The 18,192-nt window shown below is 63.4% G+C and overlaps 1 protein-coding gene across 4 annotated transcripts; it reads right to left on the bottom strand.

The window, feature by feature from the left end:
• Positions 1-1,098: 1,098 nt before the first annotated feature.
• PWWP3A (PWWP domain containing 3A, DNA repair factor) lies at positions 1,099-18,155 on the bottom strand (the record flags this gene model as incomplete). Of its 4 annotated transcripts, none has more annotated exons than XM_080820342.1 (14): positions 17,991-18,126; positions 17,464-17,569; positions 17,065-17,150; positions 15,737-15,807; positions 13,605-14,411; positions 12,382-12,483; positions 10,290-10,360; positions 8,781-8,857; positions 8,101-8,161; positions 6,205-6,280; positions 5,733-5,783; positions 4,823-5,259; positions 3,253-3,341; positions 1,099-1,422 (listed from the first exon to the last, which is right to left on the bottom strand). In XM_080820342.1, the coding sequence occupies exons 2-14, from the start codon at positions 17,518-17,520 to the stop codon at positions 1,368-1,370; spliced, it is 2,040 nt and encodes a 679-aa protein (XP_080676468.1). In that variant the 5' UTR covers positions 17,521-17,569; positions 17,991-18,126. The 4 variants fall into 4 exon arrangements, with proteins under 4 accessions (XP_080676468.1, XP_080676466.1, XP_080676467.1 ...); XM_080820340.1 differs by having other exon boundaries at positions 1,100-1,422; positions 15,674-15,807; positions 18,111-18,155; XM_080820341.1 differs by lacking the exon at positions 17,991-18,126 and having other exon boundaries at positions 1,100-1,422; positions 15,674-15,807; positions 17,464-17,576.
• Between the last annotated feature and the right edge of the window lie 37 nt (positions 18,156-18,192).

Below are 18,192 nucleotides of genomic sequence, written 5' to 3' on the forward strand. Positions count from 1 at the left end.
CGGCCTTAGGACCAGCACCCTCAGGGTCCCGGGTCCAGGAGCACAGGGACGGAGCCGCCAGGCTCTCCCAGAAAGGGGCGAGGCCCGCTTTGGAGACAATGGGGGGCTGCTCCAGCGGAGGGACTGAGCGACCAGGCCGCCTGGCTCCGGGCTCCGTGGTAGACAGGAACCACCCACCCTCTGTGCTTCTCCCCCCCCAGCTTGCGGCAGGGTGGCCCAGGGACCCTGGAGGGCACGTGCCCCCCAGCCCCGCCCTCCCAGGCCAGACTTTCCTACCGCACGTGGGGAGGTTCGGGAGCTGCAGCCTCTCCCCCTGCCCAGCCGGCCTGGGGTTCTCTGTGAGGCCGGGCCTCTGCCTGCTCAGAGAACGCCTTGGCCTTCTCGGGCCAAGCACACCTGCCCCCCCCCCCATAGGCTGTAAGTGGCTGCTGTGGGGAGAGGGGCCCTGGGAGGGGAGAGGAGGGGGAGTCTGCCACGTTCAGACACAGCAGTCCATCACCGGCTGGGGCGCTGCCGCCAGCCGGGGGGCTCCTGATGAAACCCCCCACCGTGTGCTGACTATGCCGTCTCCCAGCAGCTTCGAATAGAGTTCATTTGAGCGACGGGCCACAGAATTTCTGTGACTGTGTGAGGACAGGCCACGCAGGTCTCTGCAGGCCAGGGCCTGGGCTGGGGATCCTCGGGCACCAGGGTGACCCACCAGCTGCCCCCTTTCCGGGGCCTGGGCAGGAACGTGAGCCTCCAGACAAAGGCCTTGCTTCCGCAGGAGCCGCCGGCACAGACCCTCCCGTCCCCGCACCGTGACCCCGGCCACACACACAGGGAAGGCGACTGGAAGGCTTGGGAGGTCCCAGGCCTCGGGACACAGATGCCAGGACCTGGCTGGAGGAGCTGGACCAGAGGCGGCCACGCGGGAAAATCCGCATGGACAGGGCAGGGCCAGGGGGGCTCGCACCGCGCTCAGTGCCCACACGGGACTCGGGGGAAGTGGCCGCCGAGCCCCGCCACCCGCGTTCTCCGGAACAGGGAACCAGGGCCTGCCTCGAGAGGAGGGAAACTCGGAAACGCGCGCGCGTTCTGAAGGAATCGTTCACATCAGGCTGTTTCTTAAAACTCCTGTTTAATATTGGATACAGTGCTTTTTAACATAAAAAAACAGATGTGCACCTCACGTTAAACAATACAGTCAGAAGTACTGACGTCCAGTAAAATAAAACACTTTTGTTCCAAACACCTTTCAGAAACTCTACCTTCCAAGAAAGCCAGGAAAAGCACACCCACAGATGAGAAGTGCGCACAGCCCGCGCCCCGGTCCAGCAGACCCCGCTCGCGCCCCGGCCACGGGACCCGCAGCGGCCCCTCCGGCGTCAGCACCGCTGACTCCTTTCTTCTAGGAGCTGGTTATCAAATATTTCTTTTTCCCTTCAGAAAATAAAAGGAGAGAACCCCATTTTAATAATTTATCTTGTCTCAGAATATGAAACAGATGAGTCCGTGCTTCAGGGGGGCAGAGTCTCAAGTCTGGGGCGATGGAAAGCTCTGGAGACAGAGGCTGGGGGTGTTTGCACGATGGCGAGGGTGCTTCACGCCGCTGAGCTGTGCACTTAGAAATGGTTATGATGGAACATTTTACATCATGTGCATTTAACAATTAAAAAAAGAATTTTTTAGAGGCGCCTGGGTGGCTCCGTGGTTAGGCATCTGCCTTCAGCTCAGGTCATGGTCCCGGGGTCCTGGGATCGACCCCTGTGTCGGGCTCTCTGCTCAGCGGGAAGCCTGCTTCTCCCTTTCCCACTCCCCCTGCTTGTGCTCCCTCTCTCGCTGTGTCTGTCAAATAAATAAATAAACTTGTAAAAAAAAAAAAAAAAGAAAAAGAAAAAGAACTTTTTAAGGAGTATGAACCATCAAACGGCCCTCATCAACTCTCTGGTTAAGAATGACACTAGCAGGTTTTTGGGGCACCCCCAGCCAGGGCTGGCGACAGCCACAAAGCACACGGATTCTGACAGTGGGCAAGTCCACGCGACTGTGCGGCTCAGGCAGAACACGAGGCCTGGTGGGCACCCCCCGTGCATCACCACAAGCTGCGGGGGAAGGAGCCAGACGGCTGTGGGGCGGGAGCGGCCAAGCGCCCGCGGCTGGAGGCCACGTCCCCGGAATCTGGAGAAGGTAGCCTCTGCCATCGGCATGGCCAACGTCATTTCCATGCCACACCCAGCACGCCCACAGCAGGTCAAGGGCAGTGGCAGGGCGTGCAGATGGACAGTCCTCCTCACAGGCACTACAGCCAGTCCCTCGGACGTAGAGGACGAGAGCGCCGCGCCGGGGGGCGTGTGTGGGCTCCGACCCTGCTCCCCCAAGAACGCTGTTCTGTATCTGTGAGTCGACGGCCCCGCGCCGGACCACCGAGTCTCCCCGCAGCCCGGGGTCCTCGTGTTCCTGACTCACCCAGGTCATCGTTCCCGCACACAGACGGGTTCTTCCAGGTCGGCCCCGCAGGCAGCCTCCCCACCCACCGGGCGTTGTGGCCCGCGGCACGCAGCAGGGCCCTCCCCAGGAAAGAGCGTGGCGTCCCGGGGGCTGTCTTTGCTGCCCGGCACCCGTGGCAGTGGGCCCGGTCGGCCCCGGACAGAGACCCCGGCTTGTGACTCCGGTTGAGTCCTCAAGCCTGTTCTCAGCGAGGCCTGGCAGCGAGCCCAGAGACGGGATTAGGGGCTCTGGGGGCCAAAAATCCCAGGGCGGCTAACCGCACCGGCGGAAGAGAAACATCTTGATCACGACATTCTTCGGACCCGCTAGGAGCGGCCCAGGGCGACTGCGGCCGTGTGGTCTTACTGTGTTTTCTCAAACGGCCGGGGCCCTGGGCAAGGCGGAGAAAGCTCGGAACGCCAACAGGAGCCCCTGCAAGACGCGATTAGGCACAGCAGGCCCGGCACGCGCCCGGGAGCGGCCCCGGAGGACTGCCTGCGGGCCGTGGCGCAGGCCGGGCCGGGGTCCAGCTCCGCCTGCTCTGAGCAGCTCGGGGACGCGCCCGAGGACGGCGCACCTACACGCTGGCTTCCCTGGGTCCCTCTGACAACTCCCGGCCAAGGGCTTCTGCGCATGTTCAGCCGTGGGCGGTTTGTTCAGCCAGGGCACCTGGACCGGGCTGTCGGCCGGAGGGTCCCCGAGCCCCGGCGCCCGGCATGAGGGAACGCGAGCCCTTCCGGACACACTGCCGCTCGTTTGGCAGCGGTGCCCCGAGCAGCCTACCGGTAGCTGAGGGACGGTCCTCTGAGGTACTTCTCCTCGGCCGTCTTGTAATCCACAGCGTCCACTGCCGCGATGGCGCAGATGATGGCCTGCAAGGGGGCAGAGGGCGCTCAGCCGCGGCCGGCGGGCCCGTGCTGCCCGAGGCGCTCGAGGGGCGCGCGTGGGGCCCGGCGCAGCGTCCGAGTGGCCTCCACAGACGCGCACGGGTCCGGGAGGTCTCTGCTTGCAGGGACACTTCGGTGTGGCACGAAACACGCGCTCTTATAGACAAGACCCGAAGGTTCATGTCACTAAAAGCAGAGAACGAGGCAGGACCCAAACCAACAAGCCCAAGTGTGACAGTTTTGAAGTTTACTATTCAAACAACAGGAAAATCAGAAGAGTGATCACCCCTGCACGTGGCAAGTCTGACGCTGAAAATCCTCGTTTGAGTTCTCAGAAAAAAATAGAAAAACTCTGGTTACTAAAAATGTTATTTTTTTTTTTTAAGATTTATTTATTTGACAGAGAAAGACAGTGAGCGAGGGAACACAAGCAGGGAGAGCGGGAGAGGGAGAAGCAGGTTCCCACCGAGCAGGGAGCCTGACGCGGGGCTCGATCCCAGGACCCTGAGATCCTGAGCTCAGCTGGAGACAGATGCCCCATGGCTGAGCCCCCAGGCCCTCCACGAAGTGTTTCTAAAGAGCCTGTGTGGGGCGTGTGGCGGCTCGGTTGGGAGAGCCTGCGACTCTCGGTCCCAGGGTCGAGGGCTCTGGCCCCACGTGGAGCATATAGGTCACTTAAGAATAAAATCCTAAAAATCAAACCGAGCTATTCTGGTCTAGAACACGGCACCGCGTCAGCTCTGGGCACTGCTGACACAGGGCGGGGTGTCCCAAGCACTGTGGGGTTCGGCAACATCTTGCCCCCACCCAGTGAGAACCTCAGCCGTCCCCACACAGAACCCAGTGTCCCTGGGGCAGAACCATCCCTTCCTTTAAGACACACACCGGAGCACTTAGACGTAAGAAAGATGGGGAGGGTGGCGGGGTGGCGGCCGGAGCTACCAGCGGAGTGAGGCCGCTCTTGCAACGGGGTGTGGCACACAGGCTCCCGGCCACAGCCGGCTTCCCTCCGAACGTATTCGAAAGCTTTCAGTTACGAAGGTGACGGGTAACTTTCCCCACACACGCTCACAGTGCCCAGTGAGCCCCCTCTGACCTTCAAAACCACCAGGGGGAGAAAAGAAAAAAAAGCCCCCAAACCCCCAGGGGAGCGCCGTGTGCGCTGCTGCCCAGCCGAATGCCGGCGAGCGCGTGCAGGAGAACCGCAGCAGCGTCTCCCGAAACGTGTCCGCGTGCACACGGGGACGGGGCGTGCGCCTCTCGTCCCCCAGCACTGGCCACGGCGTCTACACTGCCAGGCCCTGTCCCCCTGCCCGCGGAACGGCCGGGGCGGGCACCACGCTCGGCGCGGCCGCGGCCTCCCGGGCCGACTTCGGGAGGACGCTGGCCCAGTGCCAATCCCAGCCCCGGGGCCCCGGCCGCCGACCCCCACCCGGCCCCGCACCGCAGCCCCGCCGCGCACTCACTTCCGGCAGAAGAACGTCCAGGATGAAGCGGATCCCGTCGCCGCTGGCCCGCGCCGCCGCCCGGCCACCCGCCTCCTGGTACAGGCCCTGCAGGTACTTCACCACCAGGTCCAGCTGCTCCTCGTCCTCCAGGTACGTCTCCACGCAGGTCACGTACTGGCCCGACGTCAGGAACGTCGTCAGCCACCGGGACGGCTTCCTGTTCCTCAGGATGGCCCGCAGGTGGCCCTCGGCGCCCCTCGCTTTCACGATGTACTCCACCAGCTTCTGGTTGGCCCGGTCCCGGGCAGCCCGGGACCGGTCGGGGAGGACCTTCCTAAAGGGCCGCTTCCTCCCCTGGGGGCTCCCCGCCACAGGCTCCTCGGGGTCCCCCTTGCTCAGCTGCGGGAACCTGGTCCCCAAGACGTCCTGCTGGATGGACTTGCGGACAGGATAACCTGCAGACGAGCGACACGGCCGTGAGCCCGCTGGCCTGTGTGGGAGGATCCCTCTTCCCTTTGCCACGCTGCCTGGGGGCTCTGTGGGAGAGCCGCCCCCCGCCCCCAGGTACAACCGCCAGGGTCCTAAGGGCTCCTCCTCTGAGGGGCCCCACGTCTGTCCGCAGCTCAGCCTCACCCCAGTGCAGCCCCCCGAGGAAGCACGGACCCCTCCGCCTCCACCCCGTGTGACCAGGGACAGCGGCGGACGGCAGGCGGGACTATCCGTTCGCCCACAACCCAAGCCGCAGGGACGACAGCTGCAGAGCGCCGCCGCGCACACGTTTTGGAGAAGAAGCCGGGTGCCCGCCGGGCAGCGGGGGCAGGCGGCAGTCAGGCTCGGGACGGGCCCGGCCTCACCCAGACACCTCCCCTTCCGAACCTCCGACACAGAAGGCAGCCGCCTCACGCCGCGAACGAGCCAGCAGACTTACTTATGTCAGCAGCGTAGTATTCTAGGAAGGAGCCGGCGAAGGAACCGCAGCCTGCGGGGAGGCAGGAGAGGACAGCCACGTCCCGCCGTCAGAGGCGGCGCTCGGGAACGGCCCGAGGGACGCGGGGGCAGCGTGCCGGCCTCACGTCAGCCCCATCCGGACCCCTTCCCGAGAGGGCCGACGGGACACCAACACTGCTGTCGGGGTGCTAGCCGCCCCCGGGGGCACCCAGAAAAACTACCGTCTGAAGATTCCCAACAGTCGGACTCGGGGCAGACGGAAGCCAACCCTGCTCCAAAGCGAACTCCGCCTCCATTAAAACCCAGCATCTCCGTCTTTCCCCGGGCGCAAGCCCACCTGCCCCTGTCGGGCACAAGACTGCCACGGGCCCAGGCCTGGAGGCCAAGGGAAACAGGCCTGCACTCCGCCCCCAGCCCGATCCCTTGGTCCGAGGGCGCGCAAGACCACGTACCAAGCCGGACCCTGTAGTCCGTGATCAGGGAGACGCACCAGCCGATGGCCTGGTCGAAGTCCTCCTTGGCCTCGTTCTGCACCAAGAGCGAGACAGCAACTGTCAGCAAGGGGCCACGCGCTCCCCTGATCCTGTCGGCAACCTCAGCCCCTGCGTCCAGACCACAGCGCCGGCAGGTGCCCTTGTGCGGGGCTGCCGAGGACACACGGGGAATGCGCAGAGGCCCGGCTCTGGGGCCAGGGCTGCTCACGAAGTGGGTCCCGGGGGGTGGAGAGCTCTGCGACGGGAGAGCCAGAGCCTCTCAAGCAGAGGAAGGAGCCCGGCATCCCACGTGCGGCCGAGGCCCCTAACGAGGTTCGGAAGTCCTAAAGAGCACATTCTTCTAAGAGTTGGGCCTGCGCCCCTGGCTTAGAATGGTGTTGGCTGAGTTGTGCCCTGTGGGGGTGCCCACCTAGACCTCAAGGTCCTCACCTGCAAAGCAAGGACCACGCCCCCTCCCCACCCGCCGCAAGGACCCCCGAGCTGGGACAATGTCCCACCACCTGAGACCCCCTTCCTATGTGGCCGCCACCCCCTCCTGGCCCTCTTCCCGTGGCCACCCCACGTGGTAGGCGTGGGACAGGGAGGGCCAGCAGGTAGTGCTGCTCTATGCCCGGGAAAGCAGAACTCAAAACCGTGACCGTGACACCAGGGCCGGTCCATCAACACAGCCTGGGACAATCCAGTGGCTCCAGGAGGCAGTGCTCCTGCCACTCCAACAGCCCCCCAGTGACCTCATGCATCCCACTTCCCGGGGGGCCTGGTTTTTCTCAGGAACAGGATGACAAGCGACGGGCACCATCTCAGCATCTGGATTACGTGAGGCCACACGTCATCTTTGTCACAGCACACAGTTCTGAGTTTGGGACGCACAGATCTCAAAGCCAGATTCCTGCTGTCCCTTCTGACACCCCCCCCCCTTTGGGAAGGCTATCCGGATCCCCGAGAGTGGCCATGGGGTTGGGGCCAGCCCCTGGCCTGGAAGGGTGGGCGACCAGCTCCCCACGCTCGTGGGCTTATGCTTCAAGAACACGGAAGCCCCTGAGGCCACGGCCGGCCCTCTTCCAGAACCCGCCAACGGGCACACCGGGCGCCCAGAGCAGGCTGTGGCTCACAAGCCACACTGAACGCTCTTACCACGGATGGACGGAAGCAGGACCACGTCACGGGGCACGCACATCAGTGGAAGAGAAGGCTGGGGCCCGGTGTGGGGGCCAACCTTCCCAGTCCCTGCCCACGCCGCAGCCCGCGCCTGCTGCGTTCAGGAAGACAGCCGCTGGGCAGGAGGCTCCCCGCAGGGCCTCTGCCCTTGAGCTCCCAGGCAGTCCACGTGCACAGAAGACAGTGACACGAAGCCAGGAACCCACTCACTGGGCTGGGACAAGATCCGCACGGTGGGGGGGGGAGGCTAACTGACCCTTCCCCTCGGCTGGGTCCGCGTGGGAAAGCCAGCGTCACACACAGCACCTCAGGGCCGCACAGACAGCGTGTGAAACGGACAAGCGCCTCATAGCTCACGGGCTCGGAGCGCGATCAAGAGCGGACGAGAGCACCTCAGGGGCTCAGCAGCCGGCAAGTCCAGGAAGCCCCCCGTGGGGTGTCCACCAAGCACTCCGCCCCGCCCTGCGCAGCCAGCCGTGTCCACGGCACCATGCGCCGTGTCCACGGCACCATGCAGGGACACCCTCTGAACAATCACCAGCGTCAAGACGCCGGCCCTGCACCCAAGCACCCCGTCCTCTGCACCGGCGACCTCCCGGGGCGGTGGTGGTCCCCACCAGGGCTGGCCGGAGCCGGGCCCGCAGACCAGCCCCGCGGCGGCGCACCTCTCCCGGGCGCGACCCACGCTGCACGTACCAGCAGAGCCTGTTTCTCTTTGCAGTCGAAGTGCTTCAGTCTCCTGAGAGACACCGTGATACTGGGAAGAAGGGGTGAAGGTTAACGGGGACTCCGTCTCGAGAGTCGGGATGAGTTTCCTCCGATGGATCTAGTGCGACCCGTGGGGGCCTCTGCCGGCAACCAGCCGCGCGAGGAAGCCCGGGAGACAGGCCCTAGGGGACATGGCTGGGGCCACCACGTGGGACACGCACACCCCTGGCCACCCGTGGGAGGTGGAGGCAGCACCCGGGGCCCAGAGGGTCCAAAACGTGTTTGCAAAGCGCCCTCCGAGCAGGCATTTTCATCCAGGGATTACGGCCCGGCGGCAGATGACCAAACAGCTAAGCAAACAACAAAACCGGTGGCGGCGGGGCTGCTGCTCACAGCACCCGCGATGACCGGGGTGGAGTACAGTTTGCAGGAACAGGTGGGAGCCACTGAGCGTCTAACAAGGCAAATAAAGCTTGGGAAATTGGACTGTCTGAGCGGACCCTTTCAACACAGCCTCTGGATTCCTCTTCCGGGGGAGCTGGATCGCAGGGGGCACGTGAGACCATCCCGGCCCTGGGCCCAGGCCCCCTCCCCACCATCCCAGCACCCCCAAGCTGGCAGGCCTTCACCCGCCAAGTGTTTCCCGAGAGCACAGACAGCTGGGTTACCCTCTCCCTTTTGGGTCCATGTGCCCCTCGATAAAGAGCACACTGGCTTTCTTCTCTCTTCGCCGGACACTCTTGACCTGTTGGGAAACCCAAGAAAATAAAGCCATCAGGAACCCAAAAGAGGCCGGGACTTTGAGCTTCCTGACCTTTCTCCACCGCACAGGCTGGCACGTGGCCGGCACGGGACAAGGAATGCTGCTAGCCGAGGGGGGTGGGGGAAGACAACGGCACAGGACGACACCGAGGCCAACCCCCGGGTCGGAGGCTCAGATACTGCCCCATCTGCCGCAGGCACACTCAGTGCTCACACGCGAGCAGGACCAGGCAGCACTCTGCTCTGTTCCCTCTCGGAACAGAAAGACCCAACCTTGTGCCACCTGCCGTCTCGGCACTCGACCGTGCGACTGTCTCCTCCTGACTCTGCAGGATGGGCTCACTCCCGTTTTTGGGATGAGCAAAGTGAGCTCAGGCAGGTAGGACCAACCGAGGACACAGAGGCGGCAGTGCTGGACTCAGCCCAGCCTCCTCCCTGCCCAATGCCCCCGTGTCCCCGGCTTAGCTGTAGAGAGCGGGCCCCAGGAACCTGTGACTTTGGAGATCCGTTCCCCAGCAGGTCCCCAGGGAACTGGTGAAACTGAGGAAGAGAGGTCCAGGAAAAAGGTGCCAGCCGCAGGGGGGACACGAGCATCTGCCACAAAGCAAGCTGAAGGGAGGCCAGGGGACCCCGATCAAGGCCCCCCCAACAATGGTGCGGAGACGCCGCACAGACCCCCACTTCATCTGCACGTCTGTTGAAGCTGCCCTTCTGCCCAGCGAACGAGGCGCGGACGCCAACCCTGCTGTCTCTACAGCCAGTCGGCCCCAATCAAGGCCATGCTGCCCACCGGAGGTCAGCCTCACGGCAACGGCAGTGTCTCCCGCTCCTGCAAACAGCTCTCCAAGTTCAACGTCACCATCTCTCACTACAAACTAAGCCCTAGAGCAGGAACTGTCGGAATGCCGTCTACCGGGGTGGCGGGGGGTTGGACACCAGATGAAGGGTGGGAAGCTGGCACGCTGCCTTGGCCTAGGAAGTGTCTGGACAGCCTGCACTGGCCGGGTGCACGGAGAAAGCAGAGCTGGAAAATGTCAACGCGCTGAGGCCCACCACCACGGCCACACAACCGGTCCCCGCCCTGGAGTCGGAGCAACGTCAAAGCTCCTGCGGGAGAAGCTCCCGCAGGACAAAGCCTCAAGCGCACGACATTAGACACCAGCAAGTTGCAGACACTTTCTAGGCGGAGCTCCCTGAGCTGCTCGGTCTAGATCAGCTCTAGGACCCTCACGCTCGACTGTGCCAAAACGACCGAACCCCCCTCACTCAGGCAACCGTCTCCAGAAACCCCGCTTAGAATCACAAGGCTGTTGGTTTCTCCCAGGAAAGAACTCCCCCGGGGTCCAGCTGACATGAAGGGGACGAGAGCGGGCGCGCGGGGCCTTGAGCGGGTGCCCGAGACTGCCGGAGCTTACCACTGCTGGCCAGAAGGGGTATTTCTGGTGCTTAAGCCAGACGAGCATTCCCACTTCAAACGAGCGTGGCTCTGGAATTAAAGAGGACAAAAACGTAAACAGTAAGTCAGATCCACATCACTCACCAAATGCAACAACTGGAAAAAACATAGTAAGAGCGTGCTCAGACCGGACACTCTAAGCCTGGGCAGAGGTCCCACGGCTGCAAGGCGGTCTCCCAACAACGCTGGCGCCTGAGTGTGGGGGACACGCGTGCTGCTGAGTGGGGACAAGCCAGGGTCGACTCTGTACTGCCTTGGTCACTACTCTACAATCGCAAATAATTCCAGGTTCGTATTTTTAAAAAGAGTGAAGCACATAAACCCCAACAAAAGAAGCAAATTCCAGGGCACCTGGGGGCTCAGTCAGTGAAGCAGCTGCCTTTGGCTCAGGTCGTGATCCCGGGGTCCTGGGATGGAGCCTGCACCGGGGTGGGGGTCGGGGAGTGTCCCTGCTCGGTGGGGAGCCTGCTTCTTCCTCTCCCTCTGAACGCTCCCCCACCTGTGCACTCTCTCAAATAAATAAAATCTTTGAAAAAAAAAAAAGCAAATTCCTAGGAAGCTCGTCAGTCTGAAAGGCTGGGATTTATCTTCAAAAATAAAATTATTTCAAAAAATATCTCTTATTTCAAAAAGAGGAAAAAAAACGAATTACCAAAATCATCATCCAGTGACTAGCCAATTACAACCGAACAAAACCCAACAAGACTTCCAACCAAACACAAAACTCCAGAACAAGTAATTTGAATGTTGAACAATGAGGTAACGAGAGCAGACACGAAAGGCTGCTTTCCCAAGCAGAGACGAATTGAACCCCGTTCCCGCAGCGCCCCGGCCACCAGCAGGGCCGCAGGCAAGGTCTGCAGACGGGCGAACACGCGCGGCTAACGTGCAAAGGGCCGCATCCATCCGGTGAGAAACGTTTGGTTTTTAAGAGACCCGTCAGGGCCCCACGAAGACAAACAGGTCACGGGACACCCAGACAGACGTCAGGCTGTCAGGGGCATGGGGGCAAGACGAAATCAAACGGAAGCAGAAAGCAGAGGGTTTCTCGGGGCTGTGGTGACCTGCCCTCTCGCCGAAGACAAAGGCACCATGTCCCTTCTCGGGCCAAGTAAGTCCCGCTCCGGGGAGCTGAGCCAGTGGAGCCCCGCAGGCATGGAAGCATCTAGCACCTGACGGTCGGGGAGGGCTCAGGGAGGAACAAGCGCCGGCCGCCAAGCGTAATCGGAAGACCACAGGCCAGTGCGCCGCGGGTCGAGCTACCCTCAGGGACGGTAAGGAAACGCAGGCGCGTGGGCGCAAAACCAGAGGCGGAAGCAGTGCGGGCCACGGGAGCCGAGGCACAAGGGCGCGCCCTGCCCTCCGGCCTGCCCTCCGGCCCGCCCTTGGAGGGGAGGCCCCCCGGCTTCCACCTATTATCTCGTAACATCTCACGGATCCGTAATCATCCCATAACGAGAGGCTAAAATGCACGAGGGTGTGTTGCAACAAGCAGTGGGCAAGTCTGAAAGCGGAACTCATTCCAAATCACCCCCTCCAGGGAAGAGACTAAGTCGCCACGGGTCGCTGGTTCGGGATCTTGGGTCTTCATCTCTGGTCCTTCTACAAAGAGGGCCGGGGGAGTGCGCCGGCGCACGTGGGCTCTGGTGCGGACAGAACGTGCGTGTGGGAGGGGGTCCTGGGGCCCCGCTGCCTCAGGCCGGAGACCCTGCGTCTCTGGACAGACACGCACCAGACACCCCCAAAGGTCTGGAGGCAGGGCCAGGCCATCCCCGAAGGGAGGCGACCGGACCCAGCACTCTGCTCGGCTGTCCTTCCCTCCCACGGAGACACAACGACCCCGTACAGGGAGCAGCGTGCTGGCAGGGAGGGCCAGCCGGTCTCCTTCGGGGGAGGCCCTCTTCCCTCTGAGCGCTTCCCCTTATGACGGAGGGCAGAGAACCCGGCGCCTCTGAGGCTGTGGGTGCGGCAGCAGAACAGAGCGGCAGGAAGGCCAGCTGCCTCTGCCCAGGGAAGCCACGCGTGGAAACGCACTGCTTCTCCGCACTTACCGTGGTAAAGGAGGATTCTGGGTGGCTCCTCGTCGTCCTCATCTTCCTCCAAGACGGAATGAATGGGATTAAACTCCACGGACTCTCCGGAAGACTGACGGTCTGCCAATGATGTCAGATTCAACCTTCACTGTCACCGTCTCAGGGACTCAGCCCAAGAAACACATTTCGTGACACGCGACCATCCACGCAAACGGAAAAGATCGCCTGTCACAGACTCCAGCACCGCCCGATACGAGGTGGCTGCCCTCCGACCCAGGTGCGCTTACAGGAGAAATACACCGGAGTCGAAGAGGACCGGGGGAGGCCGCCGCGTCTCCTTAAGGGGCAGGCGCACAGGCGGCAGTCTAGGCAGAGCGAGGGCAGGGCCGGGGCAACTGGGGAGGGGACGCGGGGACAGGCTGCGGCTCATCTCCCTGCCGCCTCCGTATGTGCCAGGATGAGTGTAAACACACGACATTTAAATTCAAGGCAGAAAACCGAGCGCGTGTAGCCAGTGGGCCTGGAGGCACGGAAGCCGAGAGAAACGGACCGTTCTCAGCAGCGCAAAGACACGAGGGACACTGCCACGTTCAAACGAAGGGAGCCCCTGCGCGCCGCCGGCCACCGCTCACGAGTACGCCTCTGCAGGAGTCGTGAGAAAGTCGGGAGACCCAGACTAGTCTGCATCTAACTCCGCTCACAAGTGAGTCGATCACTTCTGAGATTCCTGCCCCACCAGAGGGAGCAGACCGCGAGGCTGCCCGAGCCCAGCCCCCCGGGAGCAGCCTTCAGTGCCCCCCCCCCCAGCCTGTTCAGAACAAAAAAAAACAAGGATTTGCGACTAATCCTAATTACAATCCCGTGGGAGACAGACAGAAAGTAAGCGGGCAACCTCTGCCTGGCCTCTATTTTGACACGACCTCGTTAAGATCAGGTGAAAAATCACGCGAGTGGGAGCACCTGGGGGGCTCAGTCTTAAGTGTCCGCCTTCAGCTCAGGTCACGATCCCAACGTCCTGGGATCGAGCCTCCCATCAGGCTCCCTGCTTAGCGGGAAGCCTGCCTCTCTCTCTCCCACTCCCCCTGCTTGTGCACTCCCTCTCCCACTGTGTGTCTGTCAAATAAATAAGTAAAATCTTAAAAAAAAAAAAAACCAAACCCGCGAGTGCCCGACCCACGTCAGCCCCGGGAGAAGCCAGACCCGCCCTCCGCCAGCGGCACTTCCGGGCCACAGACCTTTACCTTCCTCCACCAGGACGTGAAGGTCTCTCGTCTCCTCTGCGGCAGCGTCGGGGGCGGGCGGACTGAGTTTGCCAGTGCTGCGCAGCATCCTGCAGCCCCTGGGCCCCTGCCTGGGCACCGCCCCCGGCTCCAGCTGCGGGACGGGCAGCCTCTGGCTGCCATCTGGGCACAGCCGCTTGGCGGGGCGCCGCAGGGTTGGGAGGCCATCGGGGCCGCGCAGAGGCAAACCCGGGTCTCGCCCTTTGGCCCACAGACCCTCCTCCCTGACGCCGGGAGGTGAGCCGGGGGCTGGTGGGCTGCTCTCTTTTCCACCATCTCCCTCCGAGAGCGCCAGTGCCCTCTCACCCAGGCGAGGCTCCTGCGCTAACTTCCTCCCCCTCAGACTCGGGGCTGTCCGCCTTCCGCAGCGCGCTCTCGATCCACTGCCGTCCCGAGAGGCAGCTCTGGCTGGGGGGGCCGCCACGGCTCGCAGGCTCTCGCTTTTCCCGAGCTCCTCCTTGTGGGCCACTCGGCACCTGGAGTCCTTCCTACAAGTGGGTGAAGCCGCCAGCCTTGGGTGTACGCGTTCCCGCCTCCGAAGTCTAGAACTGCTCGGCACGGCTTCCTGGAGACCGGAAGAGCCGGAGTCACGGAGCGAGGAGGACAGATCCACGGGCTTCCCTCCGGAGGACAGAGCCGCTCTTTCTTCCCTCGAAGAGCTCTCTCGAGGCAACGCGGCTCTCTGGTTGAGAACGTCCAGAGCCACTCGAAGCGAGCGTCTGTAGGCCAGCTCCTCCAGGGGCTCAGCAGGAACCTCATCCTGGGAGGCTGCAGGGTGAGAAGCACACAGAGCCTGGGGACGGGCGGGCGCTGGCACAGCGGCCAGACCGTGGCCGCCTAGCGCTGACGCGGGCCGTCACACCTGAAGGGAGGACGGACCCGTCTCGGCTCCCTGTCCTCCCGGGGCGGGACGAGGCCACAGAACCACGGCTACTGTTCTCTGTTCGGGCCGCCGGTCGTGCTTTCCAAAAACAAACTGACCGATCCCAACCTGATTGGGTTCCAGGATAAATTCCCCCAGGTCACAGGAAAACACCGCCAGCAAACGTACTCTGACGCCTCCCAAGTCCTCCCAGCCTCGCAGTTTCAACTTCCGTCAGCCTCAGACCCTTGCCAGCTCCGTAAAGACCTGGCCTGGCAGCGTGTTCTTGGGCGGCGGAGCCGGTGGGGGCCGGCGGATGAAAGGGGCCCACGGGGGGCTGGTGGACTGTCCGTACTCCTGGGGGAGGGCGTTTCCAGGCCAGAGAGGAGCATCAGAGCCTGGACCTTTCATCCTGACGCCCTCGCCGCTACAGATGCTTCGACTCCCCCCACCCCACACGCGTGGCGCGGTTTACGGGGTCGAGGTGCTGGGTGCAAGGGCACAACTCTGCGGGCACATGCCCTCCGCAGCCTCCTCCCGGGCTTCTTGTCCAGACCCTCCCAGGCCCCCAGCCCTCGTACAACCCCGGGCGAACCAAGAGGAGTGGCTCGGAGGTGGAGGCTGACGCCCCCTGGGGTGCGCCCGGTGGATGCCGCTTCGAACAAAAGCCATCTTTCGGAACGCAGAGGAAAACGGACCCTGTCTTATACACACCACTGGAAGGGCTCCTGGTCCGTCTTTCCAGGACATTCCCAGCGCTCGGGACGGGGGGTGTGCACCCCCGGTCGAGGTGGCAGAAAACCTGTCTGTGTAGGCCGGCGGAGCCCCCCGCAGGCGCGCCCAGCACCGCGGAAAGGCAAAGGGGGTGGGCGTGGGCGAGGAGAGCCCCGGCAGGCCGTGGGCACCAACATCGATGCTGGTCACACAGTCCTTCCCCCAGGGCTCAGCTGTGGAATTTAAACACATGAGCCCTGCTCCGGGATGGCGGTGGCGGGGAAGGAAGCGGCTCCCCATCCCCTCATGGAGGCAAATGCACCCTGGAGGCCGGGGACCCCAGTGCTTGTGGCTGGCTGCGCCGGGACTCAAGAACAGGACCGGCTCTGGGGCAAATTCTAGAAGGGTTAAGGACAGAGACCCCTTTTCTTCCCCTCCTTCAGCTCAGGGTTACCTGGGACCAGGGTCTTTCCTTTCTCCCACTCGGTCTCTTTGTTACGTAGAGACGCGCTCTTACCCAGGGAGGAGGCTATCCGTTCGATGTGCGCCGTCTTCAGGGTTTCCACGTCTGTGCTCCTCACCTCAATCCTGCATGGACAGAAACACCAGTTATCCGCTACCAGCCAAGGCCACGAGGACGTTCTCAAACAGGTTTTTCTCTAGACGACAAAAGAATTAGATTCCTTTCTCCCTTCTCGTCTTTCCACTTAAGCCAAGTCACAGCCACCAGGAATTCACACGCCTGAAGTCAGAGGCAGCAGGGACCCGGGTGAGTTTTTTTTCTTTTAAGACAGAAAAGGCTGGCTGGACTTAAGAGTGAAAATGAATTCAAATTGTGACTTTTCTGAGGCAAATTCTACTTTCAACTGCAGGAGTAACTCCTTTGTGAGGTTTTCAGAGTAGATGATAATGTCACTATAAGCTATTTACAGCCCAGCAGGTATGTCCCAGCTTAAAAGGACGCACTTTCCTTTTAAACTTGAGTATTCAATTACCTTCCCGGCTGCAGGGAAAGTGCGGGCTGGGGACTAGGCGCCTGAGGAGCCCCCCCCCCCCCAAGCTCCAGCTGGAGCCGCGAGGTTTTGTTCTTTCTGAGCTGGGAATTCTACCGTCAGACACAGCGATACCACGATCCTACGGGATCTGCGCATTTTAATCCACCTGGGTGATGTCACAGTCTTCCATCTCCAGGTGATCGAGAGCAAAAGACCTATGCACCCCCCGAGCGCCCACCGGCCGCCCCCGTTAGATAGACGGGCCGAAACATCAAACATTTCAAGAGGGACGGGCCGTCTCCCGCGTTTCTGAGGAAAAGACACACATCTGCGGGAAGGAACCACCCACCCGCACGTGAACCCCAACAAGGGTCCCCCCCGCCCCAAGTGTGTAATTCACGTTTATTCGATTTCTGTACTGACCCCACAGAGCACCTCACCGGGATCTTCAATTTCCAAACGGACATTTAAACAAACAAACAAACAAAAACCCCCGCCCCCATATTTTCCTCCTAAGACTGTTATGAGCACGTTACTAGAGTCTGTGGCAACAAATGAAAAGTTACTAAACCCGGAGGAACGGACTTCACTTTTGGGGCAGGTGCAGCATGAAAAATCCCATTCGGAACACTAAAAAATCCCCACAACAGTTGGGGTGCCTGGGTGGCTTGGTGGGCTGGGTGTCTGCCCTCAGCTCAGGTCATGACGCAGGGCCCTGGGGGCTGCAGAGGGCACGATCCGGCCCTGGCATCCAGCCTCGCGTGGGGCTCCTCCGCCCCCGCCCCCAAACTCGAACTCGCTCTCTCAGGAAATACAGTCCTAAAAAGAAACCGAGCCCGCACCACTTAACTTTTCATCTAGGGAAAGTATCTGCACACTCAGAAAAAGCTCCTTTTTCCTCTTATTTCCGGTGGACGTCTCCGTTCTGGCCAGCACCTGGGGAAGCGGGAAACAGGACCAACGGCCGTTGCGGGGAAGCCAGGACGCCCAACACCAAGGACCGCCGGCGGCCCGGCGGCGCGGCGGGGCGCGGGGGCTCTCCCGGGCTCCCGCCGCCGCGCCGGCCTCCCCGAGGCGGCCCCCGCTTCTCCCGAGTGCGCGGCCGGGCCTTCCGGCGTCGTGCGCCCGTCGGGCGGGCAGTGAGGCCGCGGCCGCCCGCTCGGGCTCCGCCGACCCCGCGTCTCTCCGGGCGGACACCGGCCCCCCGAGTTCCCCGCGAGCCCCGGGCCCGCCGCCCGACGGGGGTCACCTGGGCCGGCCACAGCCGCTCCTCCCATCGGCACAGGACATACTGGGCGTCCGTCATGACTCGGACTCATGGGGCCCGCGGGGACGACGGGCACGGACCGGGCGCCCTGCAACACAAGCGGCACAGCGGCGTCGGGGCCGCCCGGACGCGCAAACCGCCGCGCAACAGCCCGGCCCCGCGCCCGCGCCCCGCCGCGCGGACCCAACCGAGCAGCCCGCGGACGGCGCCGGCCGCGGTGGGGCCCCTCGGGGGACGGGACAGCTGCGCGGCGTCCTCCCGGGCCGGCCGCCCACGGGCACCGCCGCGGCGGGGGCCGGGCCGGGGTCGGGAAGGGGCGCACGCGGCGGGGGCCGGGCCGGGGTCGGGAAGGGGCGCACGCGGCGGGGGCCGGGCCGGGGTCGGGAAGGGGCGCACGCGCCGGGGGTCGGCTCGCGCCCCCGGGGCCCTCCGCTCGGGGCCCGCCCCTCCCCCCAGGCCCGCCGCGGCCCCCGCCGGCCGACCCGCGGGACGCAGCCCGCAGGCCTCACCGGGCGCGCGGCCTCCGCAGCGCGGCGTCCCCGAGCCCGGCGCGGAGGACGAGGAGGCCGCGGGGGCCCAACGGCATCGGCACCCGCGCCTTCCCAGCCGCCTCCCGGGCCCGCGCTCACCGCCTCAGCCGCCGCCGCCGCCGCCCCCCCCCGCGGGCTGAGGGCGGGGACAGCCTCGCGGCGCCGCCAGGCCCTACCCGTG

Source organism: Martes martes, assembly GCF_963455335.1.
Source record: "Martes martes genome assembly, chromosome: 1".
Classification (NCBI taxonomy): Eukaryota; Metazoa; Chordata; class Mammalia; order Carnivora; family Mustelidae; genus Martes; species Martes martes.